Source organism: Heterodontus francisci, chromosome 18 (genome assembly GCF_036365525.1).
Source record: "Heterodontus francisci isolate sHetFra1 chromosome 18, sHetFra1.hap1, whole genome shotgun sequence".
Lineage (NCBI taxonomy): Eukaryota > Metazoa > Chordata > Chondrichthyes > Heterodontiformes > Heterodontidae > Heterodontus > Heterodontus francisci.
This window is the reverse complement of record NC_090388.1, coordinates 75,277,633-75,296,321: the sequence shown is the minus strand read 5'-3', so window position 1 is coordinate 75,296,321 and position 18,689 is coordinate 75,277,633. Positions and strand designations below refer to the sequence as shown.

General features: G+C 44.6%; 1 protein-coding gene across 4 annotated transcripts in view; it reads left to right on the top strand.

The window, feature by feature from the left end:
• tmtc1 (transmembrane O-mannosyltransferase targeting cadherins 1) overlaps positions 1-18,689 on the top strand; it is a 236,714-nt gene that overhangs the window by 174,383 nt on the left and 43,642 nt on the right. For all 4 annotated transcript variants that reach the window (XM_068051004.1, XM_068051005.1, XM_068051006.1 and 1 more), the window contains exons 13-15: positions 2,684-2,786; positions 7,812-7,947; positions 17,160-17,304. In XM_068051004.1, the coding sequence (XP_067907105.1) occupies positions 2,684-2,786; positions 7,812-7,947; positions 17,160-17,304 (384 nt within the window). The remainder of the gene's footprint in view (positions 1-2,683; positions 2,787-7,811; positions 7,948-17,159; positions 17,305-18,689) is intronic.

Sequence of the window (18,689 nt, the reverse complement as noted above, 5' to 3'; positions counted from 1 at the left end):
CAGAGATAACAGTGCAAGAGTGGGAAGGGAAGCCAATGCAGCTAATCCTCTGGCTACAATTAGATAGATAAGAATGGAACTAGACAAGTGCAGTCCCATCCAGCTGAGTGACAATGAAAAGGTGCTGGAGGACAGTTAGGTGATCAACCATCTCAAAGGCCGCAGGCAGGTCAAACAGGAAGAGGAGGGATAGTTTAGCTTTGTCACAGTCACATTGGATATCATTTGTGACTTTGCTAAGAGCCATTTCAGTAAGGTGGCGGGTGGAAACCTGATTGGAGGGATTCAGACATGGAGTTCCAGGAAAGATGGGCACAGATTTGGGAGTTGACAACACATTCAAAGACTTTGGAGAGGAAAGGAAGGTTGGAGGCTGTAGTTTGTAAGGATGGAAGGGTTTTTTTTTGAGGAGGGGGTGATGACTCTATAGTAGGCAGTACTGTGCATGGTCCTGAGTAGCACCCATTTCCTCTACTGCAGTTGTCACTCAGATTATATCCATTCTCTCTATGAATCACATGCAAATTCTAAAGCCCATTTTATAAACATTGGGGCTGATTTGGTTCAGGAAAAGATTTTCATGGGCATTGCTTTCGGGGAAGGAAGCCTGTTATCCTCGCCCAGTCCAAACTATCTGACTCCAGTCCCTCAACCAACATGGCTGACTCTTAAATGCTGCCAGACCTGCTGAGTATTTCCAGCACTTTTTTGTTTTTATTTCAGATTTCCAGCATCTGCAGTATTTTGTTTTTATTATGGTTGACTCTTAACTTGCCCCTGGAGCAGCCTGCTGAGCCACACAATTGTGCAGGGCATTTGGGAATGGGGCAGTAACTGACAGCCTTGCCAGCGATGCCCACATCCTAGGCATGAATTCCTGCTCATTCCTGGTCGGAAGTCCTGGCTGGGAGCTGCGATATCGGCAGTGGCTCGCCCCGATTTCAAGAGCAGGCTTGTGCAGAGCTGTACTGGCCTGTAGGGTTAGGTGGAGGAGATGGTGAATCCAACGCATGTGCCTTTGGTGGGAGTTGTCTGTACTTGCCTACAGTGGCACTAGACGTTGCTACTGCAGGCAACAATGTACTAGTTAATCGGTGTCCGGGTTCAGGCTGGCTGTTCTGATTCTGGCACTTATTATTACCTGGATATCATGTATTCCTGTTAGAATGACACTCTGTGGATACTAAGCCCATTTATTAGCTAAAAAAAATGTTGAAGATAGGAATAAAACTGTTGCCTGAATAAAACATAAATCATTCAGTTAAGTAACAAAAGAGTCTGTTTGCTTTCCTATCAGGTCAGAAGGCAGAGCGCCAAAAGCATAGACTTGTCAGGCAGCCAATGGGTAAGCGTGCAGGGGGCGGGTTAGTTGCAGGAGGGAGGTTGTGATGAAATCTCCAGGAATGTGTCCAACCAAAGTTAGCAACTTTAAGTTGTAAGAGTCTCATGTGAAGTGAGCTTGGCAAGTTTCTTCAACTTAATTCATTACCAGGAGTCGTCAATGTGTCTGTACTCGGACATCAGTGTCTGTGGAAAAAATTTGAGAACAAGTTTAAAGGCTTGGAGCAAGACATTTATAATTATCAGGAGCGAAAGTAATTTCAAAGGATTGGGGCACGGGCTAGTTCCAACAGCCCACCAAAGTTTTGTATCCGGCCCTCCAATCAAAAGCGCAGACGGTTTGCTGGCTCGCGGACCTCTGTCCAATTATGGCGCAGGGGAGGCGGGACTCGCTGGGAAGAATGGAGCTGTCAATCAGCTGCTCCCTGTCTGTGTCTGCACAGGAACAAATGATAGAACTGGAAAGTAAGACTGCTTTGAGCCAGAGCAAGTTGTTTTTTTTATAGGCAGAGAGGGAGGTGGGGTGAGGAGAGAGAGAGAGAGCAGTGAGGGGTGCAGAGGGAGGGGGAGAGGGGAGCAGGGGTAGAGAGAGTGGGACACGGGGGAGAGGGCTGTACACAGAGGAGAGAGGAGAAAGAGATCAAAATCACTCCTGACAGATGGACATCTATCCGAATTCTCTGCATCTCTCAAGTGTGCGGGCAAACATTGACTACCTGTTCCAGCAAAAACAATGCCAACTATCTCACTAAATAGGGAGAAATGTGTTTTAAATCGGACTATGTTTTGATGGCATAAGGTTGGCTATACAATTTATACACAGATTAATTGCTCCCATGTCCGTGGCTGAGTCAATAATTTTGTCAAATGTCTGTTGGTGCAAGATGGTGCAACATCTTGGTGCCTATCCCTGTATTACTAAAGTTGGCAATTTTACTCAGATAGCAAGAATATGGAAGGTACTGGGGAAATGGTGCTCTTTTGAGGCTGTGGCCCTAGTGCAGCTATTTCATCACGAGGGAGCTCACAGTCTCATCCAGTCTTGTCTTCGGAAGACATCCAGGTGCACTTTCAATCAGGGTGAGGATTAGGAGTGAGAATTTCCCCTCCCTTACCCAGGGCTGTACCCAGCCTGAGCCTAAATATAATATTCTCGCTACTTAACTTGAGGTAGTGCTTACTGAGTACAGACCAGGGAATGAGTTTGCAATCTACCCAGGCTAGTCATTGTCTTAACTAGCTGAACAGTTGGAAAAGATGGAAGCTTATAATCTATGGATCATGTTAAGTGTTGTAAAATAATGATGACTTTCCCACCTGCCCCCTCACCATCTTTTGAAAGGAGCGATTTGGAGAGGCTGATGACATATATGTGAGAGGCATTGAAAACTGTCCCGAGAACTCAGACCTACACAACAACTATGGTGTCTTCTTAGTTGACAGAGGTAAGCAATGGAATCATTATTATCTGACATGTTATGAAAGCGCTTCTATATTTTTTGTTAAGTATATGTTTTTGAGGACTTGTATTTAAATTGCGGAGTTGGATTCATTAGAAGGCTGAAAATTTCATAGAAGGTGGACTTTGCTTTGTTGTTGTTAGTTAATTGAAAGGACACTGAGATGTTATTTAAAAACAGCCTTGCTGGAAGTCATGTGCTTTAAGCAATAAACAACATAAACCTTGGTGACCTGGGGAAAATGTTTACAGAGAAGTGACAGGTCAAGATTTATAGGGGTTAGGAGGCTTGACTCTTGAGATATTATTCTCAATTTTAAAAGCTCACCGTTGATCTCTGCAAGACGGGCACCATGGAGACGCCGTGATATTTCGCATGGCGGCTCATTTACATGGAGGGAACAGAACGGCCGCCCCCAATGATGTTGAGGGGGTGGGAGATCTGTCCCCGGCAATGGCATCCGGTGCCACCGCGCAGGTGCTGGTACCATTTTTTAAGGGCTTCAAGCCCTTACAAGGAATTTACATAGTTAAAGTGAAATGCAACTGTCTTCAATTTTCCCAATCAAAAAAAATGAAGCCCCTCTTCCACCCCCCCTAATGACCTAACAAGTTTTTAATTTCCCACCCGAAAACACTGTTTTGCCAGTCCTGACCTGTCACCCCCAAACGTACAGATCTTTGCCCTTCAACCCCTTCCCACCATCTCCTCAGCAAATTGACAGTTTTCCCTGCACACCCCCCGCCCCCCCCCCCCACAGCCACCCTGTAAACTTCACTGCTCCCCCCTCCCCACCAGTGTCCCGCCTCAGATCTCCAACGGAGATCCGAAGGCGTGGGACATCTGGCCACCTGCCGGAATATTGGCATGGGATGGCTGTCACGGAAAGGTAATTTGTTAATGAGGTTTTTTCGCCCAGTTGTAGGGCTGCCCCAAGGCCTCGCTGCCATCAAAAAATGGGGCAGGGCTTTTCTGGCGTGGAGGCCCGTGGCAGCCTCTGCCAGAAGAATTTTCCAGATCCCCCCCCCCCATCCCCAGTCCCCAACTTTGGGGGGGCTGGTAAAAGTCAGCCCATTGTTTTTAGTTTTGATTTGGACAGTGTGTTGGGGTGTGAACTGTTTTGAAGGCAGTTGGAGAAAACCAGCCAAGAGACCAGCCACAATCAACTCATCTTCTTCCATCTCTGAGAACTTCCTGAGAATCAAGTGCAAGAAATAAAGAAACTGATGCTGCATTTCTCCTGGAAAGCCTGCCAAACTGATCCACAACGTCGCCTGAAAAGAACTGTTCTAAAAAGATCCCAGTGACAGCCGTCTACATGTATTTGGGACACCAGACCAAAAAGGGACAACTGACATCTTTCCATTTTTTTTTCAAGAATTAGCAAGTATTTGGCTAAAGTATTCTTCTGTTTTTTTTTGTAACAGACCTCTGCAGAGAGAATTTCTGTATTTTTTTCAGTGTTTATGCGTGGGAGATTTAAAAAAGGGAACTTTCATATTTCAATCTATGTGTTAATACTTTGCGTTACTAGTTAAGTCTTATTCTTGAATAAACTGATAATTTTGTTTATTAAAGAAACCTGGTTGGTGTATTTTATTCTGGGCTAAAGAGTAGAGTATATGATTGACTGCATCAGTAACTGGGTAAACATTTAAAAAAATATATGTTGTGACCTGTGGAGAAGTGGAACTAGAAAAAACAGTGCACTCCTCCCACCTCGGTTGTAACACACGTACCAAATGGGATTATCATCGGGTGGGACTTGTCTTCACTCCTTGTCTGAAGATGAGGTATTCTGCAGACCTGCTCCAGTATCTTGCTCAAGTCACCAATCGTCACGTGGGAAGCTAGAGAGTGAGTGTCGACAAGCCCCTTGAAAGCAATCACTCCTCTATTCCAATATGTCTTGGTTATACCTTCTGGAGACCAGTCCTTACTGTACCAGTGTTATATTGTTCCAATTCCCACATCAGTGATTCATGAGTGAGGTTGTCCATTGTCTACGAGAAGGATGCACCAAGGAAGTTAACGATTGTATCAAACTGAAAGAAAAGGTGTCCAATGCTGCGAAGATTAGTGGTAGGTCAGAAGATTGGGAAAATTTTAGAAACCAACAGATAATGATCAAAACAAGGGAGAAATTAGAATAAACTAGCAAGAAATAAAAAATAGATAGTAAAATCTTCTACAAATATATAAAAAGGAGAAGAGTAGCTAAAGTAAGTGTTGGTCCCTTAGAGGATAAGACTGTGGAATTAATAATGGGAAACAAGGAAATGGCAGAGACTTTGAACAATTATTTTGTATCTGTCTTCACAGTAGAAGACACAGAAAGCATCCCAAGAATAGCAGAAAAGTAAGAGGCAAAAGGGAGGGAGGAACCTAAAACAATCACTATCACTAGAGAAAAAGTACTCGGAAAACTAATGGGACTAAAGGCTGACAATTCTCCTGAACCTGGTGGCATGCATCCCAGGGTCTTAAAAGAACTGGCTGCAGAGATAGTGGATGCACAGGTTGTAATCTTTCAAAATTCCCTAGATTCTGGAAAGGTCCCAGTGGATTGGAAAACTGTAAATGTAACGCCCCTATTCAAGAAAGGGCATGGGGCAGGTGGAAGGCGTGATGGTGACAGAAAGCAGGAAACTATAGACCAGTTAGCCTAATGTCTGCCATTGGGAAAATGCTAGAATCCATTATCAAGGAAGTAGTAGCAGGACATTTAGAAAATCACAACATAATTAAGCAGAGTCAACATGGTTTTATGAAAGGGAAATTGTGTTTGACAAATTTATTAGAGTTCTTTGAGGATGTAACAAGCAGAGTGGATAAAGGGGAACCAGTAGGTTTAGTGTATTTGCATTTCCAAAGGCATTCAATAAGATGCCACATAAAAGGTTACTACACAAGATAAGAGCTCATGGTATTGGGGGTAATATCTGAGCGTTGATAAAGGATTGGCAAACTTACAGGAAATAGAGAGTCGAGATTAAATGGGGCATTTTCAGGTTGGCAAACTGTAACTAGTGGAGTGCCACTGGGATCAGTGCTGGGGCCCCAACTATTTATAATCTATATTAATGATGTGGATGAAAGGACTGAGTGTATTGTAGCTAAATTTGTGGACTATGCAAAGTTAGGTAGGAATGCAAGTTGAGAAGAACACAACAAGTCTGCAAAGGGATTAAGATAGGTTAAGTGGCAGATGAAGTATGTGGGAAAATGTGAGGTTGTCCACTTTGTCAGGGAAAATAGAAAAGCAGAATATTTACATGGAGAGAGACTGCAGAATACTGCTGTACAGAGGGATCTGGGTGTACTTGTGCATGAATCACAAAGTTAGCTTGCAGATACAGCAAGTAATTAGGAAGGCAAATGGAATGTTGGCATTTATTGCAAGGGGGATAGAGTATAAAAGTAGGGAAGTCTTGCGACAATTGTACAGGGCATTTTTAAAACCGCATCTACAGTACTGCAGTTTTGGTCTCCTTACTTAAGCGGATATACTTGCATTGGAAACAATTCAGAGAAGGTTCACTAGGCTGATTCCTGAGATGAAGGGGTTGTCTTATGAGGAAAGGTTGAGCAGGTTGGGCCTATACTCATTGGAGTTTAGAAGAATGAGAGGTGATCTTACTGAAACATATAAGATTCTGAGGGGATGCTGAAAGGATGTTTCCCCTCATGGAGGAATTTAGAACTGGGGGCCACAGTTTCAAAATATGGGGTCTCCTTTTTAAGATAGAAATGAAGAGGAATTTGTTCTCTGAGGGTTGTTAATCTTTGGAATTTACTTCCCCAGAGATCAGTGGAGGCTGGGTCATTGAATATATTCAAGGCTGAGTTAGACAGATTTTTGATCTACAAGGGAGTCGAGAGTTATGGGGGGCAGGCAGGAAAGTGGATTTAAGGTCACAATCGGATCAGCCATGATCTTATTGAGTGGTGGAACAGACTCAATGGTCCTAATGGCCTACTGCTCCTATTTCTTATGTTCCATTTGATACCATTTTTGGGCAGTGGGCCCATGTTAGCTTCAAGCTGGTTTGACCTTGGCCAAACCCATTTCACATAAGACCCTTGCAGCCAGAAGACTGGAGACTTACATCCCATTGGCCTGGGCTGGATTTTGAACCCGGGTCCAAGTGGTGAAAGTCCAATATCTAACAGAAGTGGTGACGTTTTAACATACTTCCTTGCCCACACTTCTGAAGAGGCCTCTGCTTCTTTTTAACGTCCTAAGACATGTACCCAAAGGGAGAGAGTGCAAGCCTGCTACCAGACCCCTCTGTGAATGGCTCAATTTCTAACTTTGAAGTGAAAGTGCCCTGAAGTGGCTTGTAGGGAGGTATTCAGGTTCTCTCAGCTCTTCCCTCCCAATAATCCAGCAACAACTAGGAATTCACTGAACAAAGAATCTAAATCATAAAATCACAATCAGGGTTCTTGGCACAGTATGTTGGTACATCAAAATGTGAGCTCATTGTGTGCAATCCTTTCAGCTGGGAGAATGGCCAAACTGAACTAAAAGGCCCCTTGATAGAGCTGTTGGAGGTTCTCTGCATGTTTGTTATGGAAGATTTGCATTTAGTTCAAGTTGGATTACAAACCTTCCAAAACACCATGATTTCTTGGAAACACACAGCAGGTCAGGCAGCATTTGTGGAGAGAAACAGTTAACATTTTTCAGGTTGATGTCAGTTCTGCTGAAAGGTTATTGACCCTTCTCCTAAAAAGCTTGGCTGAATCACGTCAATAGTCAGCACAGAAGGAAGCCATCCATCCCATTGTGCCTATATCGGTTCTTTGAAAGAGCTATCCAATTAGTCCCAATGACCTGCTCTTTCCCCTTCGCCCTGCAAATGGTTCTTTTTCAATGATTTATCCAATTCTATATTGACAATTACAATTGAATCTGCTTCCACCACTCTCTCAGGCAGTACATTCCACATCATAAGAACTGTTTTTGCCTATCTGCTGATCTTTGGAATTTATTGCATTTTGCAGGAGATGGGAATGGAGCCTCAGGCCATTACATGCATGCCATTCGGCTAAATCCCAAACATTACGTTGCTATGGTGAATCTCGGTAGACTGCTGCGTTCAGCTAACAAGAACAAGGAGGCCGAAACCTGGTACAAACGGTAAGGGTGCCAACAAACTGCGATGTCAGTGAAATTCTGGCAGAAACATGGGGAAAATTCACTTCTATCCATTTGGGATTTTGAATCAGCTTCTGGTTGGCATTTCAGTTAGTGTGGTTGGTTGACCTTGCTTAGAATCAGAGGGTGGGGTGAAAATCCTCTCGTGTTGGCTGGGTTTAAGGGTCAGGCATGAGATTTGAGCAGCCTCTGGGTGGACAGGGGTCACAGTACAAAACTGCCCCTTCGTTTGTATTGAATTGTCACCCGAGGAACAAGAGTGTGGTTGCGAGGAAATTGAAATGTTGCAAGAGGTTAAACTGTCTATTGGCTATATGGTGAGTGAGACGTTAAACTGAAGCTCTGTCTGCCCTCTCAGGTGGGTGTAAAAGATCCCACAGCACAATTCAAACAAGAACAGGGGAGTTCTCCCTGGTGATCTGGCCAATATTTATCTCTCAACAAACATCACGAAAAAGCAGATTATCTGGTCATTATCACATTGCTCTTTACGGGAGCTTGCTTTGTGCAAATTGGCAGCTGTGTTTCTGACATTACAACACTGACTACACTTCAGAAGTTCTTCATTGGCTGTAAAGCACTTTAGGAAGCCCTGAAGTCATGAAAGGCACGATATAAATGCAAATTATCCATCATTCATTTGACGGTGCTGGCATTCTTTTCATACAAAACTGCCACATTAGTACAGCAAAGGATTCTGCCCTGAGTTTGGTGGGGGGGGACAGAGGCATGGCATCAGAGCAGAGGAAGCTTGACTCTGAATCTAACCCTGACCTGGAGTGGCTGATAGCAAAGCCTGAAATGCAAGTGTCCCACAAACCTTCCTCGCCTGGATGAGCACCAAAAAATGTCACCTCTTTTTTTTTTAAAGATAGCGCAGAATTAGTGCACCAAAAGTACAGCAAAATTTCATGGGGTTTGCTTAGAACAAGCCTCCTGACAGGATTCTAAATAGGACAGTGCTCCGAAACTGCAGGCCCTTGGAAATATAAAACAACAATGAAAAGTGCTGGAAATACACTGCAGTATCTGTACGGGAAAAGCTTAATGTTTCAGATAAAAACCCTTGGACGGAACTGTCACGACAAATTTGATGCGCAGTTTTTTGGGAACCTTTATAAATTACAGTGATAATGAAACCTTTGTAGGCTATGGTAGCCTAGTGCTTATGGTTCAGGCCTGGTGCTCATGAGTTCAAAACCTACCATTTCAGGTGGTGAAATTGAATTCAATAAATCTGGTAATTCACTGGCTTACATCAAAATAAAGGCTATGGAAATTGCCAAAGTGTCATAAAAACCCAACTGGTTCACAAATGTTCTTCACAGAAGGGAGATTGCCACCTGGACTGGGCCTACAGGTGATTTGGGTAGTGAGGAGACAGCACCTATTTAATATGAAACACAAGAACACGAAATACACAACAGATCAGTCGGTCAGCATCTTTAAAGACTGTGTTAGTGTGACTCCTTTGAAGTAGCCCAATGAATCTCTCAGTTATTCAAAACAATCCCTACAAAACAAGAAGGTCCTGTACCACCACCTCAATGCAGCTGATGATGGGCAATAAATGTAGCCTTGGCTTATGTGTATTTACAGTCAGATGTGAATACATGCAATTCTCAGGATTTTCTTTTTACTAAGTTGTTGGAAGGCTGGGTGAGGACAGGGTCAGTCTCTGCCATGATGCTCTCTGCAGTCGATTAACCAAGTAGCACCCTCCATTTGGACTGGGTGCCCGCAGGGGATCATTCCCTAGGAGAAGCTAGACTGGCTTAGATCAACTAAATTGGCATGGACCAGGAACTGAACCTGGGATCTACTGGTACAGATGCCTCATTTACTGAAGGAGCCATCATTTTCAGAGTTTTCAGTCTGTGTAGCTATGATATTGTGAAAGAGCCATAGGTAGGATACATCAAACACAAAGAAGGAATATGAAACACTAGCTTCAGGGAGTCATATAATTGTTGACAAAAAAATGAAAATTCTTTCAAGTAATGTTACCAGCAAACTGACAGAACTTGGGATACTTTCCAGACACTGAAGTTCCAGACACTGTGTTTCTGCTCATCAGCCTATCATGTGATATAAACACAGCAAGTGTTTTCAGTAGCTGCTTTCTTTGATCAGAAGAGTTTGGCAAACAATTATTTTTGTATTTGCCAAACACTGACACAATTCTGCTTCTCTACCTTTGACAACCTCTGCAACACAAGCTCGATCCAGCCCCTTTTATTATTTCTGAAGACAAAATTCCAGAGTTTCTCCCGATCCCCCCAAACAGTAGGAAAGAACCTCTTCGGACTTTCATAACCTCACCCATTCTAGGACTAGTCTTCCTTCGTTGGGCCTGTCAGTGCTCCTCACGGATGGAACACCATTTCCACACGCAATTCAATTGCCTCCAACTGTATGCTGACACCAATTCCATTCATAACTGCCGCGGGCGACACAGTGGCGCAGTGGTTAGCACCGCAGCCTCACAGCTCCAGCGACCCGGGTTCAATTCTGGGTACTGCCTGTGTGGAGTTTGCAAGTTCTCCCTGTGTCTGCGTGGGTTTCCTCCGGGTGCTCCGGTTTCCTCCCACAAGCCAAAGACTTGCAGGTTGATTGGTAAATTGGCCATTATAAATTGCCCCTAGTATAGGTAGGTGGTAGGGAAATATAGGGACAGGTGAGGACGTGGTAGGAATATGGTATTAGTGTAGGATTAGTATAAATGGGTGGTTGATGATCGGCACAGACTCGGTGGGCTGAAGGGCCTGTTTCAGTGCTGTATCTCTAAACTAAACTAAACTAAACATTTAGCCAGTGCTTTCAGAAAGGAGTGAATTAGAATGGCGTTATCAATTTCCATTGCTCTTTGGAGGAAATTCCTGGCGATGAGTTCCCTGTTGGTATCCACAACATTGTCATTCCAAAACAAATTTCTTTAAAATACAAGGCTCCCCCACTCCCTCAATTTCTCTGGCCCAAACAGGTCAGGAGTGTCTCAGCTTTAGGTCCACAATCAATGCTGCATTCACTTATCTCAGCCAAGGAATTGTTACAATTAGCCTCAGTGCCCTGGTGCAGGGATAAAACTGGCCAGGGTCCAGACTCATGCGGACAGCAGCAGAGGACAGGGTCAGGCCCTGTCACATGCTGGCACTCATTGTCAGGGCCCAAAGATAAAGGATGTCCTCATGGCCTAGGTACTAGAGCATGGCCACGTGGGAGAGAAAGGAAATGAGAGAGATTTTTAAAAACCCACAGCAATAGATAAACACTGAAAAGGTAATAGTACGATTCTTGAAAGGGGTGCTGGTTCATTAAACTCCTTCTGGGTTTATACTGACTAATGGAAGCCAAGCTGTTGAAGAAAAATAAGTAGGAAAACAAACAAAAGCAAACTGCTGCAATGGCTGGAAATCTGAACAAATGGGCAATGCTGCAAACACTCAGCAGGTCAGTCACCAACTGCGAAGCAGTTAACAGATCAGTTGGGCCCCTTCCACAGAATGGGAAGAAATGGCAGGTGGACAGCACTAAGCAAAGGACTGAAAGGGAAGGGGGAGGCGCCCATCACACTCAAACCACACATATCACACAGCAAATACCCATCACAACACACACAGCACATACTCACCACAAACACATCACACACTCACCCAGCGCACACACCCCACACACACAGACAAAGTGCTTAAGTGAAGAACTGGAGATAGTTAAATGGCAGAAGTGAAATGAGCATAGAAGACGTAAAGCAAGAGAGCAAAGAATAAAACGTTTCCTGTTCTTACCTGCTGTGGCTCAGTTGGTGGCACTCTCACCTGCTGAGTCATAAGGTTATGGGTTCAAGTCCCACTCCAGGGCTTAAGTGCAACAATCTGGTCTGACACTCCAGTACAGTACTGAGGGAGTACTGCATTGTCATAAGTGCATCTTTTAAATGAGACCTTAAATCAAGACCCCGTCTGCCCTCCCAGGTGGACATAAAAGATCCCACAGCACTTGTTTCCGATAGAAATGCAATACTGCACCAATGTGCCTCCTGGCTTGCTGTAGTAATGTAACCTCTACCATGAGGCACTCACTGCAGGCATCCATCAGCAGGCAATTCAATAAAGACACAGTACAAGCAAGACTGTTGTCCTGTGAGCTCGTAACATGGTGTCAGAGTGGAGCTGAGATTGAGTGTTGAAGCGCTGTAAAGAAACATGGCTACTAAAAGAGGAACACAGGAATGTGCAGAAGTGATGAAAGCTGCTAAAAGCGACAGGAAGCCATAGAAAAGGAACAGAAGTGTTGAAAGCACTGGGTAAGATACAATGGCTGCAAATCTTCCTCTCCCAGCGTCAATCGAAATGAAAAGTGCTATGAAGTAGGACTGGGAGTTTTTCAACTCGCAATGGCAAAATTACAAAATTGTGACAGATTTAATTAACAAACCCGAGTAGCTACACTTTTATCACTGTTGGGGAGAGACTGTTACAAACTGTATTCCACCATAAATTTCTTCGAAGAACAAAAAAAAATGGACTGCAGAAATTTTGAACGCCTTGAAGGTACGCTTTGAACCCCAAGTGAACGTAACTTCTGAACGGTATGTGCTCAATATCAGGGTCCAAGGTGAAAAAGAGTCCATTGATCAGTATGTGACTGCAATAACACAGCTCACAGAATCTTGTGAATTTGCAAAACTCAAAGATGATTTAATTAAAGATAGGATTGCATTAGGCACAAAAAGTGCAGCAGTGAGATCACGTCTACTGAGAGGGGAGAAACTTACTCTCAGGAAAGCGATCAACATGTGCAGAAGTGCTGAGGTTGTAAATCAGCAGCTCGAGCATATTCATGGCAGAACAGACCAGGCCTTGCGTAATGCTGATAGACATTCCAGGCCGAAAGGGCAGAAAGATCATTGACACAGAGCAGGATGCAAATACTGCAAAGGACATCACACAAAGGAAAAGAAGGCATGTGCAGTGTGGGGAAAGCAGTGTTCTCACTGCAAGAAGCTGAATTATTTTTGCACACAAGTGTTTGGCTAGAAGGAAGCACAACAAGCAGGTACAGATGGCCACTAGAAAGATATCAGGCAAAGATTCTGACGAATCACTATACACCATACAACAGGTTGGTTCATTCGATAGGTGATGAATGGTTTGTGACCATTGGAATGATGACTGTAGAAGGAGAACATGAAGTCAACATAAATTGTCAGACACTGGTGCATCATGCAACATCATGACCTTCAGAGACCTATGTGAAGTGGGTCAACATGGCGATCCACAAATGAAGCCATCGAAGGTAAGGTTGAGGCTATATGATGGCACCATACTAGTGCCAAGAGGACAAGTTACTCTGAGAGCCCAATGCAATGACTAAGAATGAAGATCTGGAGTTCCAGATCATAGACAGCAAGGAAAAGCCACTCATCTCAGCCGGAGCAGGTCTAAAGCTTGGACTGGTAACCCTCAATGTGCAAAAAGAGATTTGCAATGTGTCGCAGCACACTAAACTATTGACTGCAGAACAGATCCTAGAGGAGTACAATGATGTATTTACAGGTTCAGGATGTCTTCCTGGAGAATATCATCTCGAAGTAGATGAGAAGGTAAGACCAATTCACCATCTGTGGAGGAAAGTTCCAGCTGCCCTCAAGGCCAGCCTGAAAGACAAGAGTTGGAAAAGAAGGGAATAATCAAGAAAGTGTCAACCCCTACAGAATGGATTAACAGCATGGTAGCAGTGAAACAACCTGGAAAGCTGAGAGTATGCATCCACTCAAAGGATCTAAATAAAGCTCTGAAGAGATCTCACTACCCCATGCCAAGCATTGAAGGAATTTTGCCACAACTTGCAAAGGCAAAAATCTTCACTACCCTAGATGCGAAGGATGGTTACTGGCAAGCGAAGCTGGATGAAAGCAGCAGCTTTCTAACTATATTCTGGACGCTGTTCAGGAGATACAGATGGTTGGGCATGTAATTTGGCATTTCCATGGCTCCAGAGGAGTATCACGCAGACAGCATGAGATAGTGATCTTCCTGGAGTGGAAGCTATAGTGGATGAACTGTTAGTTTATGGATGTGGAGACTCAATGGTAGAAGCCATTGGCGACCATGATCAAAATCTAGTGCGACTGCTGGACAGAGCTCGCCAAATGAACCTGAAGCTGAACAAGAAAAAAAATTGCAATTAAAGATGCCCGAAGTCAAGTACATAGGTCACGTACTGACAGCAAAAGGTCTTCGCGCAGATTCTGAAAATGTGAGAGAGCGGTAGCCGCAATGCGGCAACCAACAGATGTAAAAGCAGTGCATCGATTTGTTAGATTAGTCAACTATTCAGCAAAATTCTTGCCCAATTTGTCAGAGTGTAACCATTATGCCAACTCACTGCCAAGGACGTGCAAGGACACAGAACAAGAAGCAGCGTTCACTAAAATTAAGCAACTAGTGACAGCAACGTCACTGTGATGCCAGTGAGACAGGACTTGGAGCAACCCTAAAGCAGCAAGAACAACTGATTTCATTTGCATCCAGGGCATTAATGCAAACGGAACAACACTTCACTGAGATCAAGAGAGTGCCTGGCCATTGTCTTTGCTTGTGAACATTTTCATCAATACCTACTTGGAAGAGACAAAGTGACAGTCGAGTCTTGACCACAAGCCGCTTCAAAGCATTTTCCTCAAGCTGCTACTATCTGCTCCAAAGTGTCTGCAATGTATGTTACTCCGGTTACAGAGATATCATCTGGATGTAACATAAAAGCAAGGAAAACAGATGTACATCGCTGACATGCTGTTGAGAGCAGCACTCCCTATGAAGAAAGTAGAGGATGCTACAACAGAGTGTGAAATCGTCCAGATCCAATGTGAAGCTGCAGCTCGACATGCTCTGGAAGTTATCAACCCAGTAGAGACACTGAATCTGACTGACACGTGCCTTGCTCAAATCAAGCGAACTACCCAGCAAGATGCAACTCTCCAAGTGGTGCAAGAAGTAGTGATGAAAGGATGGCCTGAAAGCATCAAGGACACTCCAGTGGTTACAAGAACGTATTGGGCATATGGAGATGAATTGGCAGCCCAAGATGGCATCGTGCACTAAGGAAATAGAGTCATTATTTCTAAGGAGTTGAGAGGAGAGATGCTAAAGCACATCCATGCAAGCCACCAAGGAATTGAGTAGAGTCTGAGGCAGGCAAGAGAAGTGCTCTCTTGGCCAAACATGGGCAATGAAATCAAGGACCCCATCAGCTAGTGCAGTGCATGTAACGAGTACCAAGCTAAGCAAGCTAAAGAGCCGCTGATGACACATGACATCCCAGACAGACCTTGGATGAAGCTGGGAGTAGACCTCTTCGCTCTCACAGGAACTGATTATCTTGTCACTGTAGACTACTATTCTGACTACTGGGAAGTAGACCAACTGATTTCAATGACTACCGGTGAGATTTTAGAATGCCTGAAAGCACAGTTTGATCATTGCGGCATTCCAGACGTTGTGATGACCAACAATCGCCCTCAGTTCACGATTGAAGAATTCAGCTGCTTCATGAAGGCGTGAGTGACAAAATCAAAGTGAAACGGCAGAAAGCCAAATTTCATTTTGACAAAACTGCCAAACCATTGCCAGAATTGAGCATTGGAGAGCTAGTCAGGGTACAAACTTCCAATGCTCTCAACAAAGAGTCAGCCCAAGTGGCAACTTGGGACCAGCGTAGAGTAGTTGTCACCTCTATCGTATGCAGTGGAAGTGAACAACTGGATATACCGTCGCAACCGCAGAGACACACACACCACTGGAGAAGCTGTTCCGTCACTGCAGACGGCCAATCAGAAAGATGTAAACTCACCATCTGCGCAGACCATACATCAACCATCAGTCCCAGAAGTCCACAGCATCCCCAACAATAGAAATTGAACAACAGTTACCGTGGCAACAAGGGACAGAGGAATGACACACCACGGAGAAGGAAAATCACCCAGATGAACAGCCAATGACAACCTGCACGAACATCATTAAGAGATCGGCAGGATTTAAAGACTGTGTGCAATGCATATGTGGAGACTGACAAGAATAATGAACTGCTAATGCATGAGAACAGTTGTGTGCATAGTGGGTAATTTGGGCAACTCAGTGTCAATGATAATACATGCAATTTTTATTTTTTTTGTGTGAAAGGGGGATGTTTGGGATAGAAATGCAATACTGTACTAATGTGCCTCCTGGCTTGCTGTAGTCATGTGACCTCTACAATGAGGCGCTCACTGCAGGCATCCATCAGCAGGCAGTTCAATTAAGACACAGTACAAGCAGGACTGTTGTCCTGTGAGCTCATAACAGCACTATTTCTAGTAAGAACAGGAGAGTTACCCCCAGTGTATTGGCCACTATTTATCCCTCGATCAGCATTAGAAAAACAGTTTATCTGGTTATGATCACCTTGCTGTTTTGTGGGAGCTTGCTGTGCGGAAATTAACTACCGCATTTCCCACGTAACAACAGTGACCACTTCAAAAGTACTTCATTGGCTGTAAAGCGCTTTGAGATGTCCTATGGTTGTGAACAGTGCGATATAAATGCAAGTCCTTTTTTCTGCCTATCCATATCTTTTTAAGATGTCCACATACCTTGCTGTGTCTGGTCTGTGTTTTTGATTGTATTTCTTGGCCTGTGTGTGTGCATCCTTTCTCCGCCACCTTTCAGTCCCTTTTGTAAATGCTGTAATTTCTCCAACTTGTCTGCTCTCTGCAGAGCTTGCCTGGCCTGCTGAATGTTTCTGTTTACAACACAGCAGGAAAAAGGGCGATTTGACTCCAGTTTTCCATAAGAAACCTTGACAATTAAGAACATTCGGAAAAAATGAAACCCACTGCTTTGGTGAGTCTTGCTTGTTCTGAACACAAAGGTCTTGACCATCGATGGTAGGCCCCTCACTCAAATCTGCGATGGTTAAAGTGGCTATTTCCAGCCTACTGCCCTCACAGTGACTTCCATAATAAGTCCCACTTGAACGGTTTGACCCTTGAACTGGGGCGGGACCGGGAGGCAGCCAAGCTGGTAGCTTGCTGTGCTTTGCTCCCTCTCCTGCTGACAACCAGACTGTTGTCCTGAGATGGATGCCTCAGATATTGATAGAAAAGATGTATCAGAGAGTTTGTCCACATGTTGAAGCTGTTCTATTATTGTTTACAGAGCACTAGATGTGACCAGGACTGTGGATGTCTTGTCTCCACTGGGGGCTCTGTATTACAACACAGGGAGGTACGAGGAGGCCTTGCGTATCTACAAAGAGGCCATCACAATGCAGCCCACAAACAGCGAAATACAGCTGGCGGTGGTATGTACAATGCAGAAGGAAACATGAATGTGAAACTTACTCTGAACCTGTAAAATACATTTCAGCCTTTGGATAGCCTTGTTAATGTTATTAGATTAAGGCGTGAATCTCTTCCTAAAAGCCTAGGCTTGAAGTTAATATTGTCTGCAGAGCTATCACTTAATGTAGCCACACCTCCAGGATTCTCCAGGTATCAACAATTAATCGTCTTGACAGTACTGTGAGTAACTCAGGAGAAAAGTTATCGGAGGGTTAAAAAAGCTTTTTAAAATTTTCTTTGAACACTTTTTGGGGATGGGAAGAAAGGTTGTTAGAGTGTGCTTGGTGATTGGAGAGAGGTCAGTGATGAAACTCCAGGAATAGGTCCAACCAGAGTTGGTAACCCTGCCATCATTCTGTTGCTTCAGGTAGATGGCATTGTCTGAGCTTGTGCAGAAGTTTCCACGATGCATTAAGGAGCGCAGAGCTATCCCACAACTGGGGTAAAAGACTGCTGGGGGAAATTGATTTTGGACAATAACGCAAACCAGGCAGTTGCAAATCTGGAGCTCGTCTTATGCAGCCTGCTCGATTTTCTTTTCTATTGACTTCTGCTTACTTATGAGTTTTTTTTTAAAACAATGATTTGAAAACAAGTTATTACATTTTTTTTTAGCTCATGGCACAGCAATGCCAGCCAGCCAGGTAGACATCAGCCGAGACTTTATGGGTCCCCCTGAGGCAGGGTTGAAGGTGGGGGACACAGAGAATTGTGAAGGGTGGTGCTGAGGAGGGGGACGGAGGGCCCGTTGCCTCCCCATCGCCCAGCGACCTTCTCAGGAAAGGCTGACGATGGCCTTCACGCCCAGAGGCCAATTGAGGCCCTTAAGTGGCCAATTAAGACCCTTTTCATGCCGCCACTGGGATTTGGGGCCTCCGCTACATGGGGAGGACACCTTTTAAAATGAGGCGTTGGGGGGGGGGGGGGGGGTGCAATGGTGGACCCTCCTTTGTGGGCAATTTCTTGCCCATGGAGGACCCCCATTGGGAACAACTTTACCACCTAGGACTCCCCTCCCCCACCCCCTCTTACCAGAGCCTTCTGGGCTGGCCCCAGTGACCCCGCCTCACCTACCTCTGTTCCAGGGTTCCACTGCTTTGCCTGGGCCTGAGGCCTCTGCTATACCAGCAGTGGCCATCACTCCCAGTGGCGCTGCTGGCCACCTGAAATATGCACTCCTTCCAAGTGCACCTGCCTTCCTTTCACCTGCTCACTCACCCCCTCAACAGCCTCATTCCCATCACTCAAACTTCAACTTCACTGCCCTCCTTCTAAATACTAATTAATCACTCCCCACTCACTATTCCTAAATGTTCACTTGCCCTGCCTTAGTCACAACCTTAAT